Here is an 18,115-nt window from a genome sequence, read left to right as displayed (position 1 = left end):
AGGCAGGGCCTGAGGCACCCGGGCGACAGGTACTCTGCCAAAGTGACCCAGAGCCTGTTGAGTAAACATGCCACGCTGCCCAACAGAAGGGGCTGGGGCACCCCCTAGTGGGGTCCAGCCCCCTCCTTGGGTGACCTGGCAAAGAAGAGACTGTCCAGCCAGGTTCCACAGCCAGGGAGGTAAGGTGGGAATAAAATTCAGGTGTCACCCCTCAGACAGGGCAGGCCACCCTCTAGAGGAACTCCCAAAAAGGCAGTCGGTCCTTTGTCCTCTCTTCTGTCCACCTTTCCAGCTGTCACCATTCACCCAAATGTCTTTCACAGCCCAGTGGATTCCATGACATTAAGGCTGCTTCCTGATGGTGCCTCAGTTTCCTGATGGTGAAAATAGAAAACAACAAATCCACCACCCAATGTTGTAGGGCTGAAAATGAGGCAATGGATGTTTAGGGCCTGGCTCAGAGAAGGGGATTCCATGAAAATGCAGAACCTGTCTCCTGGGGCCTAGGAGGAAGTGCAAGAAATGCAGACACAGGGACAGGGCAGGGGCTGCCTGGAAGGCCCTGGGAGAAGTGTGGGGGAAAATTAGGACTCAGGAAGCAACTGAGAAAGGAAGCTGGTCTTCTTGCTTCGGCCTCCAGAAGATGAGGCCACTTCCTGTGATGAAATCATGTTCTCCAATCCCCACCATCTACTGAGTAAGCCAATGCCAACCTCATTCTGGGGAGGGAGGGAGCTGAGCCTCCTAAAACCAGCACAGAGAGTCACCAATGGTCTCAGCCCCAGTATCTCATCCCCACCCACCAGCAGTCACAGGCTGGCAGTGCCCTCGATTGGAGACGGTCCAGGGACCGTCCGGAGGGTGACTCATTACTGCTCTGGGCCTTATTTCCCCCCTGCTCAAGGAAGGCTCCCAATTAGCCAGGGCTCTCACAGCTGTGGAGGGAATGACCTAAGGAGCATTATAAAAATACAGCCTCCTGGGGCTTACCCCCCAGAAGGGAGCCAAGGCCCAAGGTTGTGTGGTGCAACTTGGTGGGAGCATCCAGAAGGAGCAGAAGGCTCTGTGGACTCAGCGAGACTGGAGTTTGAGTCCTGGACCTGCCTCAAGGGTCACATGACCTGAGGCAGGGCTTCTCTGAGCCCTTGGTCTCCTCATCTGTGGAGTGGAGGACAGAGGGGCCTGCTGATCAAGTCTTGCCTCCTGTGGGTCGAGGCATGGGCTCAAGAAGGCCCACCCTCACCTCTTAACCCCAGGGATGGTGTGAGACTGCACAAAAGGAGCTGACCAGGGGAGGGAAGGAGCCTGGTAGGCCTGGGTCCTGGGCAGGGGAGCCCCTGCTGGGAGGGAGAGCGGCCAGGTGCAAGTTGGGTGTCCTTGGTGCCTGGTGCTGGGGTGGAGGCCATCTGATCACCAGTGGGTCCCTCCTCCTTCCTCTGGGGAGGCGTTAGCTGGGCAGAGACTCATGGCTGCCTGTCCTCTGGCTGGAAGAGCCAAACTGGTCCTGCTGCAGCCTTTCACCTGGACGACAGAAAGAGGCCAGGAGATGCCGAGAGCCAGTGAGAAGGAGAGCTGGAGAGACAGAGACTGACTCCTGAGGAGAGGTGGCCAGGAGCTGAGATGGAAGAGGCGAGGCCACAGATGGCCAAGGTGTGGGGTGGCCATGTGAAGAAAGAACCATGAACCATGGCCATGTGAAGAAAGGCCATGAACTATGGCCCTCCATGTGAAGAAAGAAGTTGGGAGCCTTTCTCACGGCTCTCTGTGCACTGACCACAAGGGAGGCGCTTTTGCAATGTAGAAAAAGAAGAAACCAGATTGATAAAGGAAGTGCTGGGTACTCCGGGGGCCCGCGAGTTTGGGGAAGCTCACCCTCCCTTGCTCTTCCGAAGGAACCTGATCCACGCTTTCCACGTTCCTCTGGACTCCCCGAGGAGGCACCTCTGTAGGGCCTGCCCTCTGGCCTTGACAGAGCTGCTTGGCTTCTCCTCTCCTGGGAGGAGAGTGAGGCAATGGGTCCGTCCCTGCTGCTGTCCCTGCTGCTGCTGCCGGCATCTCTGCAGGCTGGTGAGTGTCCAGGACACCCTGGCTCCGCCCCGAGGGCCAGGAGTCCCCAGGAAGGGCTGTGGCTGGGCAGCTGGAGAAGGGGTCTGCTGGGGTAGCCGGCCAGGCCTCCCAGCTCCAGCGGGCTGGTCCCATGGTGCCAGGTCCTCCCCAACCCTTCACCCTCCTCCCTACCCCAAGCCCGGCAAGGGGGACACCCAGGCCAGAGGGCCAGTCCTGCCATCTGTCACACTTGGTGTGCTCTGTGAGTGAGGGTGCCAGAAGGTCTGGGGTTATCGTCCTCATCTCTCCCAGTGGCTCAAAGTCTCCTCTCTCTCCTCCAGGCAGCTCAAAAGAATGCAATCCAAACACTGACTTTGGGATCGACCAACCAGCGTCTCTCTCAGCCCCCGAGCGTGGTTCCACCTGCATCTCTTTCTCCTACTTCCACTGCTGGGAGTTAGCCAAGGATCCCAGACTGAGTATAGCCGTCAGACGGACAGACTTCTCTGGAGAGGTCATCTACAACAGTACCCAGCGTTTTGTCCATAAGGATTTCAAGAACCGGATCTCCCTGGACTTGAGAGAGGGTCAGAACTCCGGCACCCTGTGTATACGGAACCTGCGGAAAGAAGATGAGAATAGGTACTTTTGCCGGGTCCATGTGGAAACGCTAAGAGACGGCAAAAAGGTGTGGCAGTCCATCCCAGGGACCAAACTCACCATTACCAACGGTGAGTCCAGCTGCCCGGCAGCCACCACACCCACCCTGCATGGTGCCCTCATCCCCCAGGCATGGCCCAGGCCCGGCCCAGGCCCCAATCTTCCTGCTTACCCCTTCTCTCAAACTCCTCTCCCCACCCCTCTCCCCTCCCCAGGCCTCTGCCAACTTTACTCTTTCTCCTGGATCTCCCCAAACCTGGGCTTCCTTCCTTGCCCATCCCCCTCACTGCCCCCTCCGGAGCCAGTCCCCACCCCGGTCCCCCAGCCTCAGCACCTTCCAGGCTGCCCAGGAATCCTCCCTTCTTGCTTCAAGCTGGGCCTCCAGTCTTGCCTCCCTCCCCTCACCCCACGCTGTCCAAGTGGACTTGACTTCTTCAGGGCGTGGTCTGCCTTCCCTTTGTCCTGTGTCCCTGTGAGTAGCCCCTGCCAGCCCCCAGTCTTGTGTCTCCCCACAGTCGCGGGCTCAACCCAGCACACATAGCAGGTACCCAATCATGACCCAAGACCCCTGTCCCCTGGCCACACCCCATTACCTTTTTTCCCAGTCCCCCCCCCCCCACCTCGCCGCGTCCTTCTCCTGCTCTGCTCCTCGGAACCTGGCCCACGATGCTCCCTGCCCCAGCCCCTTCCCTCCTCTCCTTTCCCACCCCCCTCTTCCCCTGCCTCCATCCTCTTTACCCTCCTTGCCCCCCCCACCCCTGGTCCCCACCTCTGCCTGCACCGTCCCCACTGTCCACTCCGATCTTGCTCCTCCATCCTGGCCTTTGAGACATGCCATCGACAGCAGAAATATGGCGGCTGCCGCTTACCATGCACTGTGTCAGGTTGAACAACTAGGTGTACGTCACCCTGGTTAACAACCTTCCCCGCGACCCCACAGTAACAGTAGGCACTGCTCTTATCTTCCTGTTACAGATAGGGAAACTGAGGCTCAAAGAGCCTAAACGCCTGCCCAAAGCCACACGCATGGCGCAGGCAGGACTTGAACCCCATTTAACCCCAGAGCCTCCACTCTTAACCTAGTAGCTGCTCAGCTTCACAGCTGACCTGATCCTATTGCTGTCTTCACCTATTTTAACCCAGGAACGGGATGTGTTACAGCAGCAGATCTTCCCATGTTACCCAGCAGGCCTTGGGAACTTGAACCTAGGTTTGTCGGTCTCCAGAGCAGTTGGGGAGGGAGCCCTTCCCAGGAGCAGGCACTAGGGGATGCACTGTCTGTAGATATTATCTGTAGAAATATTCCTTAAAAACTAAAAACCCCAAGTCTGCTCTTTATAATCACTTGCACTGACAATTCTAACAACGTATCACTACTCCTAGGTGGAAGGACACTCTCCGTGCCCCCACCCTTGGTAAACCACTGTCCCATCTGGCCACCGTGCTGGTTTCAGAGCAAATAGAAAGTGGCTCACAACCTGAATTTAGCAAGACAGCGTTGGATTTCTATTTCTGGCACCTCCTCCATATTCCCTTAAATGGCCTTTTTTGAGAGGTTTCCCTCTCCCCAGACTCCTCTTCCTCCTTCCCTGATCCTCCTAACTTTCCTCATTTCTCAGTTCGGTCACATTTACTATGAATTTTTCATCAATAAATTAATTTTTCTTTAAAAAACATTTTTTTTAATGTTTATTTCATTTTGAGAGAGAGAGAGAGCGTAAGCAGGGGAGGGGCAGAGAGAGAGGGAAACACAGAACCTGAAGCAGGTTGCAGGCTGTGAGCTGTCAGCACAGAGCCCCATATGGGGCTCGAACTCATGAACCGTGAGATCATGACCTGAACCAAAGTCGGAAGGTTAACCGACTGAGCCACCCAGGCACCCCAATAAATTAATTTTTCAGTTAATACAATTAATTGGATATTCATGCTCATATTAAAAAATATAGGAAAGTAATAAAAAGAAATGTGTTTTTAATGTTTATTTATTTATTTTGAGATAAAGAGTGTGAGCGGGGAAGGGGCAGAGAGGAGAAAAAGAACCCTGAGCAAGTTCCACACTCAGCATGGAGTCCGACATGGCGCTTGATCTCAGGACCGACCATGACACACTGACCTGAGCTGAAATTAAGAGTGTGAGGCTTAAGTGACTGAGTCCCCCAGTGCACCCAGTTATGCCTTTTTAAAAAAGGCTGCAGGGCGTCCCCTTGCGGTAATGTATCATAATGTACTTATTCAGTTTCCTATTTAAAGACTTTAGGTTGGGGGTGCCTGGGTGGCTCAGCCACGTGAGGGTCCAACTTCGGATCAGGCCATGATCTCACGGTTCGTGGGTTTGAGCCCTGTGTCAGGCTGTGTTCCGACAGTGTGGAGCCTGTTTGGGATTCTCTTCCTCTCCCTCACTCTCTGCCCCTCCCCCACTCACACCTTTTCTCTCTCTCTCTCTCTCTCTCTCTCAAAAATAAATAAAGTTTAAAAAAAAAAAGACATTTAGGTTGTTGACACAACACAAAGCTGCAAAGAACACCCTTAAACACAGGCCTTTGACGACTTGTCCAGTATTTCCACAGGATAAATTCCTAGCACTGAAATTACTGGGTCAAAGGCATGCCTGGGCATTTTGCATTTTGATAGATATTCCCAAATGCAATGCCAACCTATCCATTTTCCTGTAGTGCCAATACTGGGTGGGTCCCTCTACTTGGATCAGTAAAAACAAGCAAGTAAACAACACCCCCAATGGCTTCTTATTTTAATCTGCATTTTTAAAAATTATTGAGAATAACCTCAGCATTCTCATATTACAAGATTTAGATTTGCAAAGTGACATAGGATTGCAAAATTTGGGGCACCAGGGTGGCTCAGCTGGTTGAGCTTCCAAATTTTGATTTGGACTTAGGTCATGATCCCAGGGTCTTGGGATCTAGCCCTGCGTTGAGCCCCATATCAGGCTTCATGCTGAGTGTGGAACCTGCTTAAGAGTTTCTCTCTCTCTCTCTCTCTCTCTGTCTCTCTCTCTCTCTCTCTCTCTCTCTTTCTCTTTCTCTCTCTCTCTCTCTCTCTGTCTCTCAAATAAAAAAATTTGGGGGGGCCAGGGTGGCTCAATGGGGTAAGCATCTGACTCTTGGTTTCGGCTCAAGTCATGATCTCATGGTTTCCTGAGTTCAAGCCCCACATCAGGCTCTGTGCTGACAGTGTGGAGCCTCCATGGGATTTTCTCTCTCTCTTCCTCTCCCTCTGCCCCTCCCCCACTCACTCTGTCTTTGTCTGTCTCAAAATAAATAAACTTAAAAATTTTTTTTTAATTTAAAAAATTTTAAAAAAGAGTTTCAAAGTTTTCCATTTCTCTGTGTTCTGAAACCTTCTGTTTAGGAATTATCTGTTCCTTGACTTTTTCCAAGAGTTTACCCATAAAACTTCCTGAGCTTAGAATCTTTATAAAAGGGAATTAATAGTGTTCTTAATTTCATCTCTGACTAGTCTTGAGTTAAAGTTTTTATGCTGTTTCTTAAACATATCTTTTTAACATTTATTTATTTATTTTATTTATTTATTTTTGAGAGACAGAGCATGAGCAGGGGAGGGCAGACAGAGTGGGAGATATAGGATCCGAAGCAGCTCCAGGCTCTGAGCTGTCAGCACAGAGCCCGACATGGGGCTCACACTCACAAACCGCAAGATCATGACCTGAGCCAAAGTCAGACGCTTAACCAACTAAGCCACCCAGGCACCCCCCCATCTTAAACATATTTTTTAAATGTTTTGTTTGTTTTATAAAATCATCCACTGGGGCGCCTGGGTGGCGCAGTCGGTTAAGCGTCCGACTTCAGCCAGGTCACGATCTCGCGGTCCGTGAGTTCGAGCCCCGTGTCAGGCTCTGGGCTGATGGCTCGGAGCCTGGAGCCTGTTTCCGATTCTGTCTCCCTCTCTCTCTGCCCTTCCCCCGTTCATGCTCTGTCTCTCTCTGTCCCAAAAATAAATAAAAAACGTTGAAAAAAAAAAAATTTTAAATCATCCACTTCCGAGAGGTTTTTAGATTTATCAGTCTATAGTGGAGCATACACTAACTCATAGTTTCAACACTTTTTTGTTGTTAGGTTTGGAAAAATTTCATGTTTGCCTGTTTGTTTTTTCCCTAAATAACCACTGCCCACATTTATTACACCTAATGCCGTCCTGTTTCCCATAAATTTACTCCTACATAGCTTCTCATTACATTCTTCCTCTGTTTCCTTCTCAGAGAAAGCCAACTTCTCTCTGTTTTTGGTATTTTTTCTTTGGGAACTATTTCATTCATTTAAAAAATGTCTCCATATTTAAAATAACGGAAGTATTTAGTGCTATAAATTTAACTTTGAGTGTAGCTTTAGCGTTTATATGCATTAATATTGTTTTTATATTATCTAGCATGGCAGTTTCTTTGATTAAGTAATTATGTTATCTTCTATATGTTTCTTTGATTAAGTAATTTTTAATTTTTCTAATGTTTATTTTTGAGAGAGAGAGAGAGAATGAGCGGGGGAGGGACAGAGGGAGAGGGAGACACAGAATCCGAAGCAGGCTCCAGGCTCTGAGCTGTCAGCACAAAGCCCAATGCCGGGCTCGAACCCACGAACCGTGAGATCATGACCTGAGCTGAAGTCGGACGCTTAACCAACTGAGCCACCCAGGAGCCCCTGATTAAGAAATTTTAAAAATTTTAAATTCTCAACTGAGGAATGGTATTTTACCCTTTTACTCTTCATTTCTAATAAGAGTGAATAGTGAATTTGGTCCACACTAACCTGAAGATTTTATTCAAATGGGATTTTTTTCCTTTGGATTTGATCAATTTTTTAATGGTCCATTAAAAGAAGGTACAATCTGTTTGTAAGTCTTACATATTAATTTAGCCTTAAAAATACATTCCAGGAGCGCCTGGGTGGCTCAGTTGGTTAAGTGTCTGACTTTGGCACAGGTCATGATTTCATGGCTCGTGAGTTTGAGCCCCGTGTCGGGCTCTGTGCTGACAGCTCAGAGCCTGGAGCCTTCTTTGGATTCTGTTTTTCCCTCTCTCTGACCCTCCCCTGCTCGTACTCTGTCTCTCTCTCTCTCCCTCAAAAATAAATAAAACATTAAAAAAATGTTAATACATTCCAATATAAATTAGAGGTGCTTTACAGATGTTTTCTCATTGATTAGAACAATCCTGAAAAAGGACAAATACTGTTTGATTTCACTTGTAAGAGGTCGGTCCCTAGAGCAGTCAAAATCATAGACAGACTAAAACATGGTGTCTCTTCGATCAGATGGGGGCTCCCAAATGTGGGGGGATGATCGGTGGAAGTATGTGGCCCAGGCAGGTGAAAGGATTTACCCAAGGCAGAACAAAGGTGACAGAAGTTTTATTGACTACAGTGAAAGGGAGCAGCAGGCAGGATAGAAGAAGAAAAGTTGTCTGCAGCAAGGCAACGGGTAGGAGCTGTTTTAAAAGCGGGGAAGGTGAGGAGGTGTGATGATATATGGAATTTTCCCTTTTTTGGGTCATTGTGCCTGGTTGTATGTAGCCCATTGGTCAGTTAGGGCCTATGGATATTTTGAGGTCACCTGATGGGTCTGTCTGGATTCAGCCAGGGAGTCCATGTGGTCATTTTGCCTTGATCAGTTTCCATTTATCAAGCCTGTTGTCTAAAAGCAGCATCTACAGAACAGTGGATGCCAGTGGTGGGGCCAGGGGGTAAGGAGTGTCTAACGGATACACAGAGTTTCATTTTGGGAAAATTAAAAACCTCTGGAGAAGGATAGCAGTGATAGTTGTACAAGAACATGAAGAAATTTAATGCCACTTAACTGTACACTTACATATGGCTAAAATGGTAAGTCTTGTTATGTATATTTTACAATAAAAAGTATTTTTTGTTCCTGTGGATTTAGTGATCCCTGTTTGTCAGGGATGAAATGAGGTTCTGAGGTCACAGCACTGATCAGAGGTAGAGTCAGGATTTAAACTGAGTGATGTGGATTCATCACCCCCATCCTGTGTGAGAGCTTCAGAGAGTTGCTCCCCACCCCCAATATTCCCCACACTAGGGAACAAGATTTAAGTTTCATCCAGATACCTCCAGGCCTCTGAGGGGGAATCTGCTAAATTCTCGTGTCTTCTCAGCTGCCCAGATGACCACAATCACCAAGGGCCCTACCACCACTGTCACCACCACCACAAGGGACATGAATATGGAAACCATGGTCAAGGTGGCACTGCCCATTGCTGTATTCAAAACTGCAATTTTGGGACTGGTTGTCTACCTCTGGTGGAAGAGAAGCAAAGGTAAGTTTTTCTGGGCCATGCTCCCCACCAACCTTCCCAACTGGAGTGATTCTCAGAACCCACCCGCCTCAGAATGACCGCAGGTGCAGGTTAGAAAATGCAGATCCCTGCAGGTATCTAGGTCTGGGTTTGGGAATCTGCATTTCTCAAGGTCTTATCAAGTGGTGTCCGTGTGTGATCCAGTTTGAGAACCACTGCTCCAGACCAATCCCTCCCCACAAATCTGATCATTTTATAGTTTTTGTCTCTTAACTTAATCATTTCCCATCAATTCTCACCTTTTGGTTCATGGGGAGGGGAGGGGTCAGCCTTGGGAAGAGTAAGAAGAGAGCAGAAGGGAAAGGAAGTTGGTTCAGCTCAGCAAGCATTGGTTGAAGACCTATCTTCCAGGGTCTGGCTTATAATTTTTTTTTAATACTCATTTCATTTTGAGAGAGAAACAGCACAAGTGGGGAAGGGGCAGAGAGAAAGGGAGACACAGAATCCAAAGCAGGCTCCAGGCTCCAAGCTGTCAGCACAGAGCCCAATGCAGGGCTTGAACTCACAAACCATGAGATCATACCTGAGCCAAAGTCAGATGCTTAACCAACTGAGCCACCCAGGCACCCCCAGGGTCTGGCTTACAATTGGAGACACAAATGTAAATAAAGGGTAGGTCCTGCTTTCAAGGAACTCAGTGGAAGAGGGAGAGGAAAGGGGGTGACTACCTCATTTGGAAAGAACTGTGGTAGTCTAGGACATTGGAGGGGAATCACAGAGAGCTTCCCATAGGAAGTGACACTACAAAAAGTCTCAAAGAGTATAAGAGAATTAGCCAGGCAAGTGGTGAGGGTGGTGAAGACATCACTGTCCACGCAGGTACGGGAAAGCAGTGGGGGAACTCTAAGCAGCTCCGTGCTGTGGAGGAGGCTGGAGATGGGAAGAGAACCTCGTAAATCACACCCAAGAGCTTCTGCTCCCAGAGGCAACATGAAACAGTTCGCCATGCAGATACATAAGTATGGGGTAGAGGTGCCAGAGGTGGGCCAGGCCAATCTAAGGCAGTAACAGTGTAGGTGGAGGGATAGAGCCAGACCCTGGAAGAGTTCAAGAGAGAAAACTGGTAAGACTTGGTGATCAGGCTGGTGTAGGGGCAAGGGAGTGGGAAGAACTTGGGTGAAACCGACAAGCAAATTAGAGAACACAGGAGTTCAAAGACCATGTTGTGGGGAGAACAATGCTTCTTTAGCTTGAGACATGTTAGACATACCTGTGTGGCATCTGAGCAGAGATGTTCATCAGAAATTTGAGTGTATGCATTTCCACCTAAAAGGACAGGGCTAGGGGTACCTGGGTGGCTCAGTCAGCTGATCGTCCCACTCTTGGTTTCAGCTTAGGTCATGGTCTCGGGGTTGTGGGTTCAAGCCCTGTGTTGGGTTCTGCACTGAGCATGGAGGCTGCTTAAGATTCTCTCCCTCTCTCTCTCTCTCTCTTTCTCTCTCTCTCTTTCTCTCTCTCTCTCCCTCTGCCCCTCCCACCCCTAAAATAAAAAAACTTTTAATTAAAAAAAGAGGACAGGGCTAGAGGCATTAATTATTTACACCCCAACACCCTCCAATACTGATTTGAAATTCCTCTAGAGAAAGATTTCAGTGAGAGGAGATTAGCCCTATCAGATATTAAAGCACAGAGGTGAGCAGCATAGAATCTAGACTGCCTGCCCTCAAATCCTGGCTGGGGAAACTCTAGTGCAATGGTTGTATTACTCTGTGCCTCAACTTACTCATCGGTAAAATGAGAATAATAATAGTACTCACCCTGGAGGTTGTCACGACAATTAAATGTAATTCACTGAGAACAGATCCTGGCACAGAATAAGGACTATGTGAGCACTAGCACTTGTAATTATTAAGCTGCAATAATTAAAATGATTCGATGCTGTCATATTCATACACAGATAAACCAATGTATTAAAAGAGAAAAGCCCAAATATAGGCAGGACAAAATAGGTCAAAATATATTCAGGAATTTAGTAGGTTAAAAATTGGCATTTCTAATCAATGGGGAAAGATGAATAATTCAATACATGGTGAGGGAACAATTGAGCAGCCATCTGAGAAAATGTTATCTCATAATTTGCACCAAAATAAATTCCATGGAGATCAATCAAAGAGTTAAATGGGGGGTGGACAGCATGGGGGGGAGGGGAAGAAACCTAGCATCAGAATAAAGCACGTGAGACTATTTTATAACCATGGAGTAGAGATGATCTCCCTAAATATAACATAAAACCTAAGAGCCATGAATAAAAATATTGGTAAACTCAAATATATACAAATTGTTTTTAATTCTGCAGAGGAAAAATCACAGTGGTTGTCTCTAGAGTGAGGATGAGGGTTGGAGATGAAGAAAAACACGACATAGTCACTGAGGATACAGAAGACAGTATTTAAGGATTCAACTCAGATGAGAAGCCATAAACTCTGTAAAGGCATCGCCTCATGTTTTTCCTCATGCAGGTTAGAACCCTCTGGGACTTGTTCATTAGGAGTTATGTTCGCCTGCTGGCACTAGAGACCAAAAGTAACAGGGCTTAAATAAGACTGAGTTTATTGTTTTCCCTCATATAAAAGGATGAGGAAGCAGATAGCAGAGGACACTGTCCTTAGGCAGTCAGGCTTCTATCTTCCTGCTCACTGTTATGGCTACTGGCTTTTATCCTGAAGGTTGCCTCATGATCCAAGATGGCTGCTCAGAGTCCAGCCATTATTTCTGAATCCAGACAGGAAACAGGAGGAAGGAAGAAAGGAAAAAAAAAAAAAGACTATGCCACAGCTGTGTGTCCTCATTTTAAAGAGTCTTCCTGAAAACCCTACCCACAACTTCCCCTTGAATCTTACTGGCTAGGATGTACTATGTCCCACATCTGTCAGTAGGGCAGCACACTGCCACCCCAAATAAAATCAAGGTTCTGTAGCTGAATAAGAAGAAATGAGTGGATATTAGGTAAGCTAATAGCATTCTCTGCCATCAGCCACATCCAGAATTAGAGCTGTGTCAGCTAAGTGTGGCATAAGGACAGAGGAACACAGGCGGTCAAGGAGCTAGTGAAAGGGCAGGAGTAGAGAGTAGAGGATGAGCAGGGAGCTTGGACAGCCCAAAAGAAAGTGGATTATTAAGGGACAAGATTTCAGGGGGTCAAAACACAGATATACCAAACAGGCTGATGATAAAAGAGAGCTGGAAGGAAAGAAAGTTGTAGCATAAAAATGATGCTGGCACTTAATATTTCAGAGTTCTCAATCCCAGGGATAAAAATGAGTCCAGGGTATGGCTGAGTGGAGTGGAGGTCACTAGAGTTGGGGGGACATAGGAGTCCCATGTGTTCAGAGGGCTGTCCCTGTCGATGATGGGACCTCCCAGGATAGTGTTGGGTGGTGGAGGGGATGTCTGTGAACCAGGGGCTGATCCTTGGGAAATGCTGTAGACAGACTCAGAAGGACAGGAGGGGAGATGGTGGCAGGGGGACAGCAGAGGTTTCAGTGGCAGAGGATGGAGAGGAACTGGCTGCAGCATAGACACCCATTCCAGCCCTGAGGTTCGGCAGGGGGAGGGAGGGAGGGGAAACAGCTGCCACTCCCCTTCCACTGTCTACCGCCTTTTCCTTCTTTCTCCCCTAGGATGAAGTGCAGGATGACAGCAGCATCCTCTATGCCTCCTTCACCCTCTCCAGCTCCTCCCTGCACCCCTCCCAAGGAGAGTCCGCAGGAGACCCTGTATTCTATCGTAAAGGCCCAGTGAGCAGGACTGAATGGGGACTCCCTGAGACTAAGCTGCACAGAAGGTCACAGCTTCTAGTAATAACCCTGGCCAGACACAGACAAAAGCCAGTGGGTGTGGAAGGCCACCAAGGACCAGAGAGAAACAGAGCCATCTGCTTCCATTCCCTCTTCAACGTCCCAGCCCTTGCCCACAAAAATAAAAGTACTAGTAGGATTTGCCTGAAGGCACCTAAGGAGAAACTGATGGCATCTTCTGTCTTTTCCTTCTCGCCAAAAATGAGCTGTAAAAGTAGCTCACATCCGAGATCCCTCCTCCAGTGCTGGTGTTCAGTGACCGCCTTCAGGCCAGGCGGGGGACCCCAAACACTGGCAGCCAGCCCAGAGCCCAGACTCTGCCCCCTTATCTAACCATTCTACTTCTGCTACCATAACATGTACCGCGTTAAGTGCATCACTCATGTAAGCATCACCAACAACCTTATACAGTCCTGGATGCACTCACTGGAGGCGTGAAGAGAAGACCCAGAATGGTTAATGCTTTTCTCAAGGCCACACACCTAGTAAGTGGCTGAGCCAGGTCTGAACCCAGACCTGCCCTTCTCAACGGCCTCCTCCCAGGACTTGGGTCTCACTGCCTTCCCAGATCCCTGTACTGTGCCGGCCTCCCACCAGAAAAAGGGACATGCCACAGGGACCGGGGCGGGGGGGTGGGGGGGGCAGGGAGAGAAGCCAAGGGAAGCATGTGGTTAGAGACGAATGGAACCACTTAAGCCGGTAACCTGTTTTATTAACACATAAACTGCAGAGCCGTGACTTTAGCCAATTGACCTGTAGCCGAGGAACAAACCCCACACTTAGTAGCTTCTCAGGGACCCTCTGAGGGGCTCTCTCTGCTGCTCCTGTGGAAGCGGGTGAGGCAGGAGCACACAGCTATTCCTCAAAGAAGGTCGTGGTGAACTCCCCAGGGTCATCTCCACACTGTGGCTCCTCCAGCTGCTCCGGCTCTTCTCCAACATCTTCCAGGAGTTGCTCCAGGTCCAGGTCACTGGAGGCTTCATCGTCATGGGGGACGCTTCCAGCCTCCTGAGGACACTTTGAGCCTTCTTTCCCCACCATGGGACAGGCCCCAAGATGGGCTGGTGGGGGCGGGCCCTTTGGCTGCATCCTGGCTTATTTGTCCTCAGACGGGCTGGTTCCTGCAGCCTTGCTTTGGGGAGCTTCCCGTTATTTAGCTTGTTATGTTTTTCTCCCTCCTACAGCTTTGATCCATCAACTCCCATACCACCCTGGGATCCCAGCCCCAGAGCCCTCTGGCAAGACACCTGGAGCTTCATATAGGAAGAGGTGAACAGGAGGGCTCTGAGTGGCACCACTTTGTTCGCAGAGTGCACAGGATACTGGAACTTCTCCAGAGAATGGGCAGAGACAGACCCTGAAGTCCTGGGCAAGGAGTCAGAGCTGAGAAAAACAGCATGTGTCTATTACATGGCATTTGTAGACATAACACAAGCTCGGGAGCATTCAGAGAAGTTTTTTTGTTTTTTTGTTTTTTCCTCAGTTTCTGCTCTCAAAGGGCACAATGAGGAGAGGAGGACATTTCCAGAAAAAATTATCAACACTGGGTATATCTAATGTTAAGTGAATAATACAGAGAGTGCCCTGCAAGAGTTTAAAGAAGAGCTGGAAAAATCAGGGGAGGTTTTTCTGTAGATGAGCTGAGTTGAGCCTGGATCGATGGATGGTACAGAACAGAGGGAGGCCAGCAGGAATAGAGCAGGATCAAAGGCCTGCAGGAGGGAAGGACTGCAGGCAGTCCTGCCAAACTGGAGCGGGGAAAGTTTGTCTCAGAGATGACTGGACGAGAAAGTTTGCGATGTGGAGCCACTGAATATTTGCAAATACAAGTATCTAATCATATGGGTCAAGTTTTCCTAAGAATTTACACAAGAAGGAAGCTAAAAGAAACTTCTAAGAGTACAGTCACTCTGGGCCCCACCTCGAATGCTGCTTTCCCACCATTTCCGAGGCCTCTCTAATGGGTCATTTCCACCTGTGTTTGTATCCACCCAGGACTCCTCTTGTTGTGACTGAAAACACAGTCAAAGCCTTTCAGGCAGCAAAGGGGTTGATTAGCCCTGGTGACTCAAGAGTTCAGCAGCGGATCTGGCTTGAATTCAGCACTCAGATTTCTCCCTGGGGTCTATTTCTCATAACTGCTCATTTCTGCCCCCTATAGTTCAGCTTCATTCTCAGCCTCCACTTGGCCCCAGCGTCATGGGCTCTTCCCACAGGGTGGCAAATGACGTATCCTCTCAGGTCAGTGTGGTGTTTTTGTTTTTTGTTTTTTAAGTTTTTGTTTAAATTCCAGTTAGTGAACATACAGTGTAGCATTAGCTTCAGTGTAGCATCACTTCATATAGTGATGTATGTAAATATAGTGATTCAACACTTCCATACATCTCCCATGTTAGTCTTTCAGGAAAGAACTCGACTTTTCTTTTCCACTAGCTCCAGCAAAACCCCTAAGATGACCAAGCCTGGACTAGCTTAGGTGACCTGTCCATTGTGGAGACAGTCAGTGTGGCCAAAGAGATGTGTTGGCTCTAGATGACCAAACCAGAATCATGGGCAAGAGTACCATGTTATGGAAAGTAAGTCGGGATTGGAATTTTTATTTGTACAAGTTGAAAGTGCATAGTTCTCTATAACCCCCATCCCCTCCTTTTCATCCCCCTCATAGCCCTGAAGCTATTGGATCTACACTCCACATATCAGAGGGGGCCATGGAGATCACTCAGGGCACAGTGCTGCATTGGTGAGCACACAGCTGGCCCCTACACTCCCTCCGCACACCAGTGGCCTCCCCGCACTCTGTGGCCCAGAAGGTGGGGAACCTGGCCAGGGGCCCCCACACCATGATAGTTCTGACGCTGGGTGCCCACATCGCCACCTTCACTTCATTTATCTTTATCTGATGACTGGCAGGGATCTGGGCGGCTGTGGCTGCACCGTTGGCCTGGGAACTGTGCACTCTTGTGGTCATCAAACTGGTCAACACCAACTACGAGTCTATGTATGGCAGGTACTGGTTCACCCTCTAGGTTAACCAGCTCCTCTGAGCTGCCTTTGGTGACCTCCACCTGGTCTTTGTGGATGCCTGGAAAATAACCCTCAGTCTGGCCCTGCCACCACAGCATCCACCCAGGGTGTCTCATCATCCACAACAAGGTAGACTTGCTCCTCTCCTTCATCTGCCCCACCCCGAGTGTTTCTGTGGGTTCTGACACTGTGTGGATGGAGGGCCTGGGGCACAGCTGTAAAGAGGGCCACAGCCAGAACAGCATTTCTGGGAGAAGAGCAGGTGCCACTAACTTCTCTTGCCTGAAAGACTGCAGTAGTTTCCTAACCAGTCCAGCTGATTCTATTCTTGCCCTACTCTGACCGCTTCTCCACTCAGAGTAGAACTTTAGAACTAGTAGAACAAGAGTAGTTACTTTAAAACATAAATGAGGCCAAGTCATTAGCCTGCTCAAAAGCCAAAGGCTTCTCTCTCAGTATAAATCCAAACCCTTAACCATGGTCCATGATGGCCTGGCCTAATTCTGTGTCCTCATTTGTTGCCACTCTTCCTTGGCACTCTACATTCTAACCCCATAGTCTTGCTACTCAAGCAGGTCAAGCTGTCCTGCCTCAGGACCTTTATACCTGCTGTTCCTGTGCCTGGAATGCACAACTGCCAGATCCTCATATGGTTGGCTTTCTTCTCATTTGGTTCCCTGATCAAACATCATCTCCTCAGGGGCTCTTCCTGACGACCTTAAATAAAAGAGGCCATCTTCCCATCTTGGCACTCCATCCCCTTTGCCCTCCTTTTCTTTCATGTCACCATTCACAATCTGTAATTATTTGGTTTACTATTATTGTTGTTTACTTGTCTTTGTCTCTAGAATGTAATCTCCATAAGGGACAGGGAGTTTGTCTAGCTTGCTCACTGTTGCATCGCCATGACCTAGGGCAGTGTTTGAAACCTTTCAGGTTGTTAAATATTCCTTGAACAGATGGATGATAATCACATGACTAAGGTGTTACTTATATGCCCTGCACCTTCACAGCAAATCTCTATCTTATGAGAAATAAGCAATTGGCCAAAGTGTCCCCCTGCTGCAGCTGCTAACTACCAAATTTCAGGATTGTCATTATTAATGATTCACATTTACATGAGGGCCGCACGATTTTCCATACAGTTTTCTATTTTTATTTTGGACGACTCTCCCAAGAACATTCTCCCATTTTACGGAGGCCCAAAGAGGTGGCACACGGCTGAGTCAGTGCTTGGTCCTAGTTTGGTTGCAGTGATATCGGTGACTGTCCTTGCTGGAAAAACCAGCTTCTTGCGACAGCTGGAAGCCATCACCCCTGACTCCTCCGACTCAGTCGACTGGGTCCTCTGTTCTCCTGGACGTCAGTTCGGTGGTTGAGGGGCTTCCCTGACCACCCTAAAGGGGGCTCCGTGACCAGGCACAACCACGTCCGCTGTGCCTAGGACCCTCTTCCGGCTCCGCTCCTGGGCCACGGGGTCTTCGCTCAGCGCTTGCCACGAGTCTTCGTCTCCACTGCGTTCAAACACATCGCCCGCCACCACCACGGTGCCCAAGACCGTGCCCGCCACCACTACGCTCACGTCCCGCTGGCCCCCATGGCCCGGCGTGGCCCACACCTCGAGCCCCGGCCCCAGCCGCAGGGGCCGCTCCTCACCTAGCCCGTGGGGGAAGTAGCGGCCCCCGGGGAGGCAGAAGTCGTGAGAGACCAGCAGAGCCGCCCCGGGAAACAGCCCCAAGTTCCCGATGTGATCCGAGTGTCCATGGGTGCCCACCACCAGAGTCACGTCTCCGGGGGCCACGCCCTGCCGCGCCAGGGCCCCCAGGAGTGTGTCCCGGGCCCAAGGGCCCCCGGTGTCTACGAGGATGGGACCACGGGCCGCCTCCTCCAGGGCGGTCTTCGCCCCGCCGCCCTCGGGCGGGGACTCTCGGTGGCTGGAAGCCGGGCCCCAGTTCTGAGGCAGCACCAACGTCACGGAGCCGTCGGCGCGCACCGCGTCGCCCACCCCCTCGGGCTCCGCATAGCCCTGCAGAAGGACCACCACCGAGTAGGGGTCGCCGCGCACCAGCAGAGGCGGCTCCCCGAGCAGCGGCTCGGTCTGCACTAGACCGCTCATGGCAGAAGGACGGCTGGGGAAGGAAAGTGGGGCTATGGGGGACTGTCCAGTCCCTTCAGGTTCCCACACGCGCCTGCCTCCGCCGCGTGGCACCTTCCAAGTCTCAGTTCTTTGCCACCCCCTCTCGCA

At 49.8% G+C, this 18,115-nt stretch overlaps 2 protein-coding genes across 3 annotated transcripts; one reads left to right on the top strand and one right to left on the bottom strand.

The window, feature by feature from the left end:
- The first annotated feature begins 669 nt into the window (after positions 1–669).
- On the top strand, positions 670–13,011 carry LOC144614745 (paired immunoglobulin-like type 2 receptor beta). 2 transcript variants are annotated; one of them, XR_013552817.2, is made up of 5 exons: positions 670–2,067; positions 2,388–2,777; positions 8,849–9,010; positions 11,346–11,508; positions 12,670–13,011. XR_013552817.2 is itself a non-coding variant. In XM_078439790.2 (4 exons), exons 1-4 carry the CDS (start codon positions 2,013–2,015, stop codon positions 12,672–12,674), a joined length of 612 nt encoding a protein of 203 aa, XP_078295916.1. In that variant the 5' UTR covers positions 683–2,012; the 3' UTR covers positions 12,675–13,011. The 2 variants fall into 2 exon arrangements, 1 of the variants encoding a protein (XP_078295916.1); XM_078439790.2 differs by lacking the exon at positions 11,346–11,508 and having other exon boundaries at positions 683–2,067.
- Positions 13,012–17,010: 3,999 nt separating this feature from the next.
- Positions 17,011–18,100, bottom strand: MBLAC1 (metallo-beta-lactamase domain containing 1). The gene has a single exon (XM_060649398.3). The coding sequence runs from the start codon at positions 17,984–17,986 to the stop codon at positions 17,234–17,236; it is 753 nt and encodes a 250-aa protein (XP_060505381.2). The 5' UTR covers positions 17,987–18,100; the 3' UTR covers positions 17,011–17,233.
- Positions 18,101–18,115: the final 15 nt, after the last annotated feature.

Source organism: Panthera onca, chromosome E3 (genome assembly GCF_046562875.1).
Source record: "Panthera onca isolate mPanOnc1 chromosome E3, mPanOnc1 haplotype 2, whole genome shotgun sequence".
Taxonomy (NCBI): domain Eukaryota; kingdom Metazoa; phylum Chordata; class Mammalia; order Carnivora; family Felidae; genus Panthera; species Panthera onca.
The sequence above is the reverse complement of the archived record's forward strand: the minus strand, read 5'-3'. Positions and strand labels throughout refer to the sequence as shown.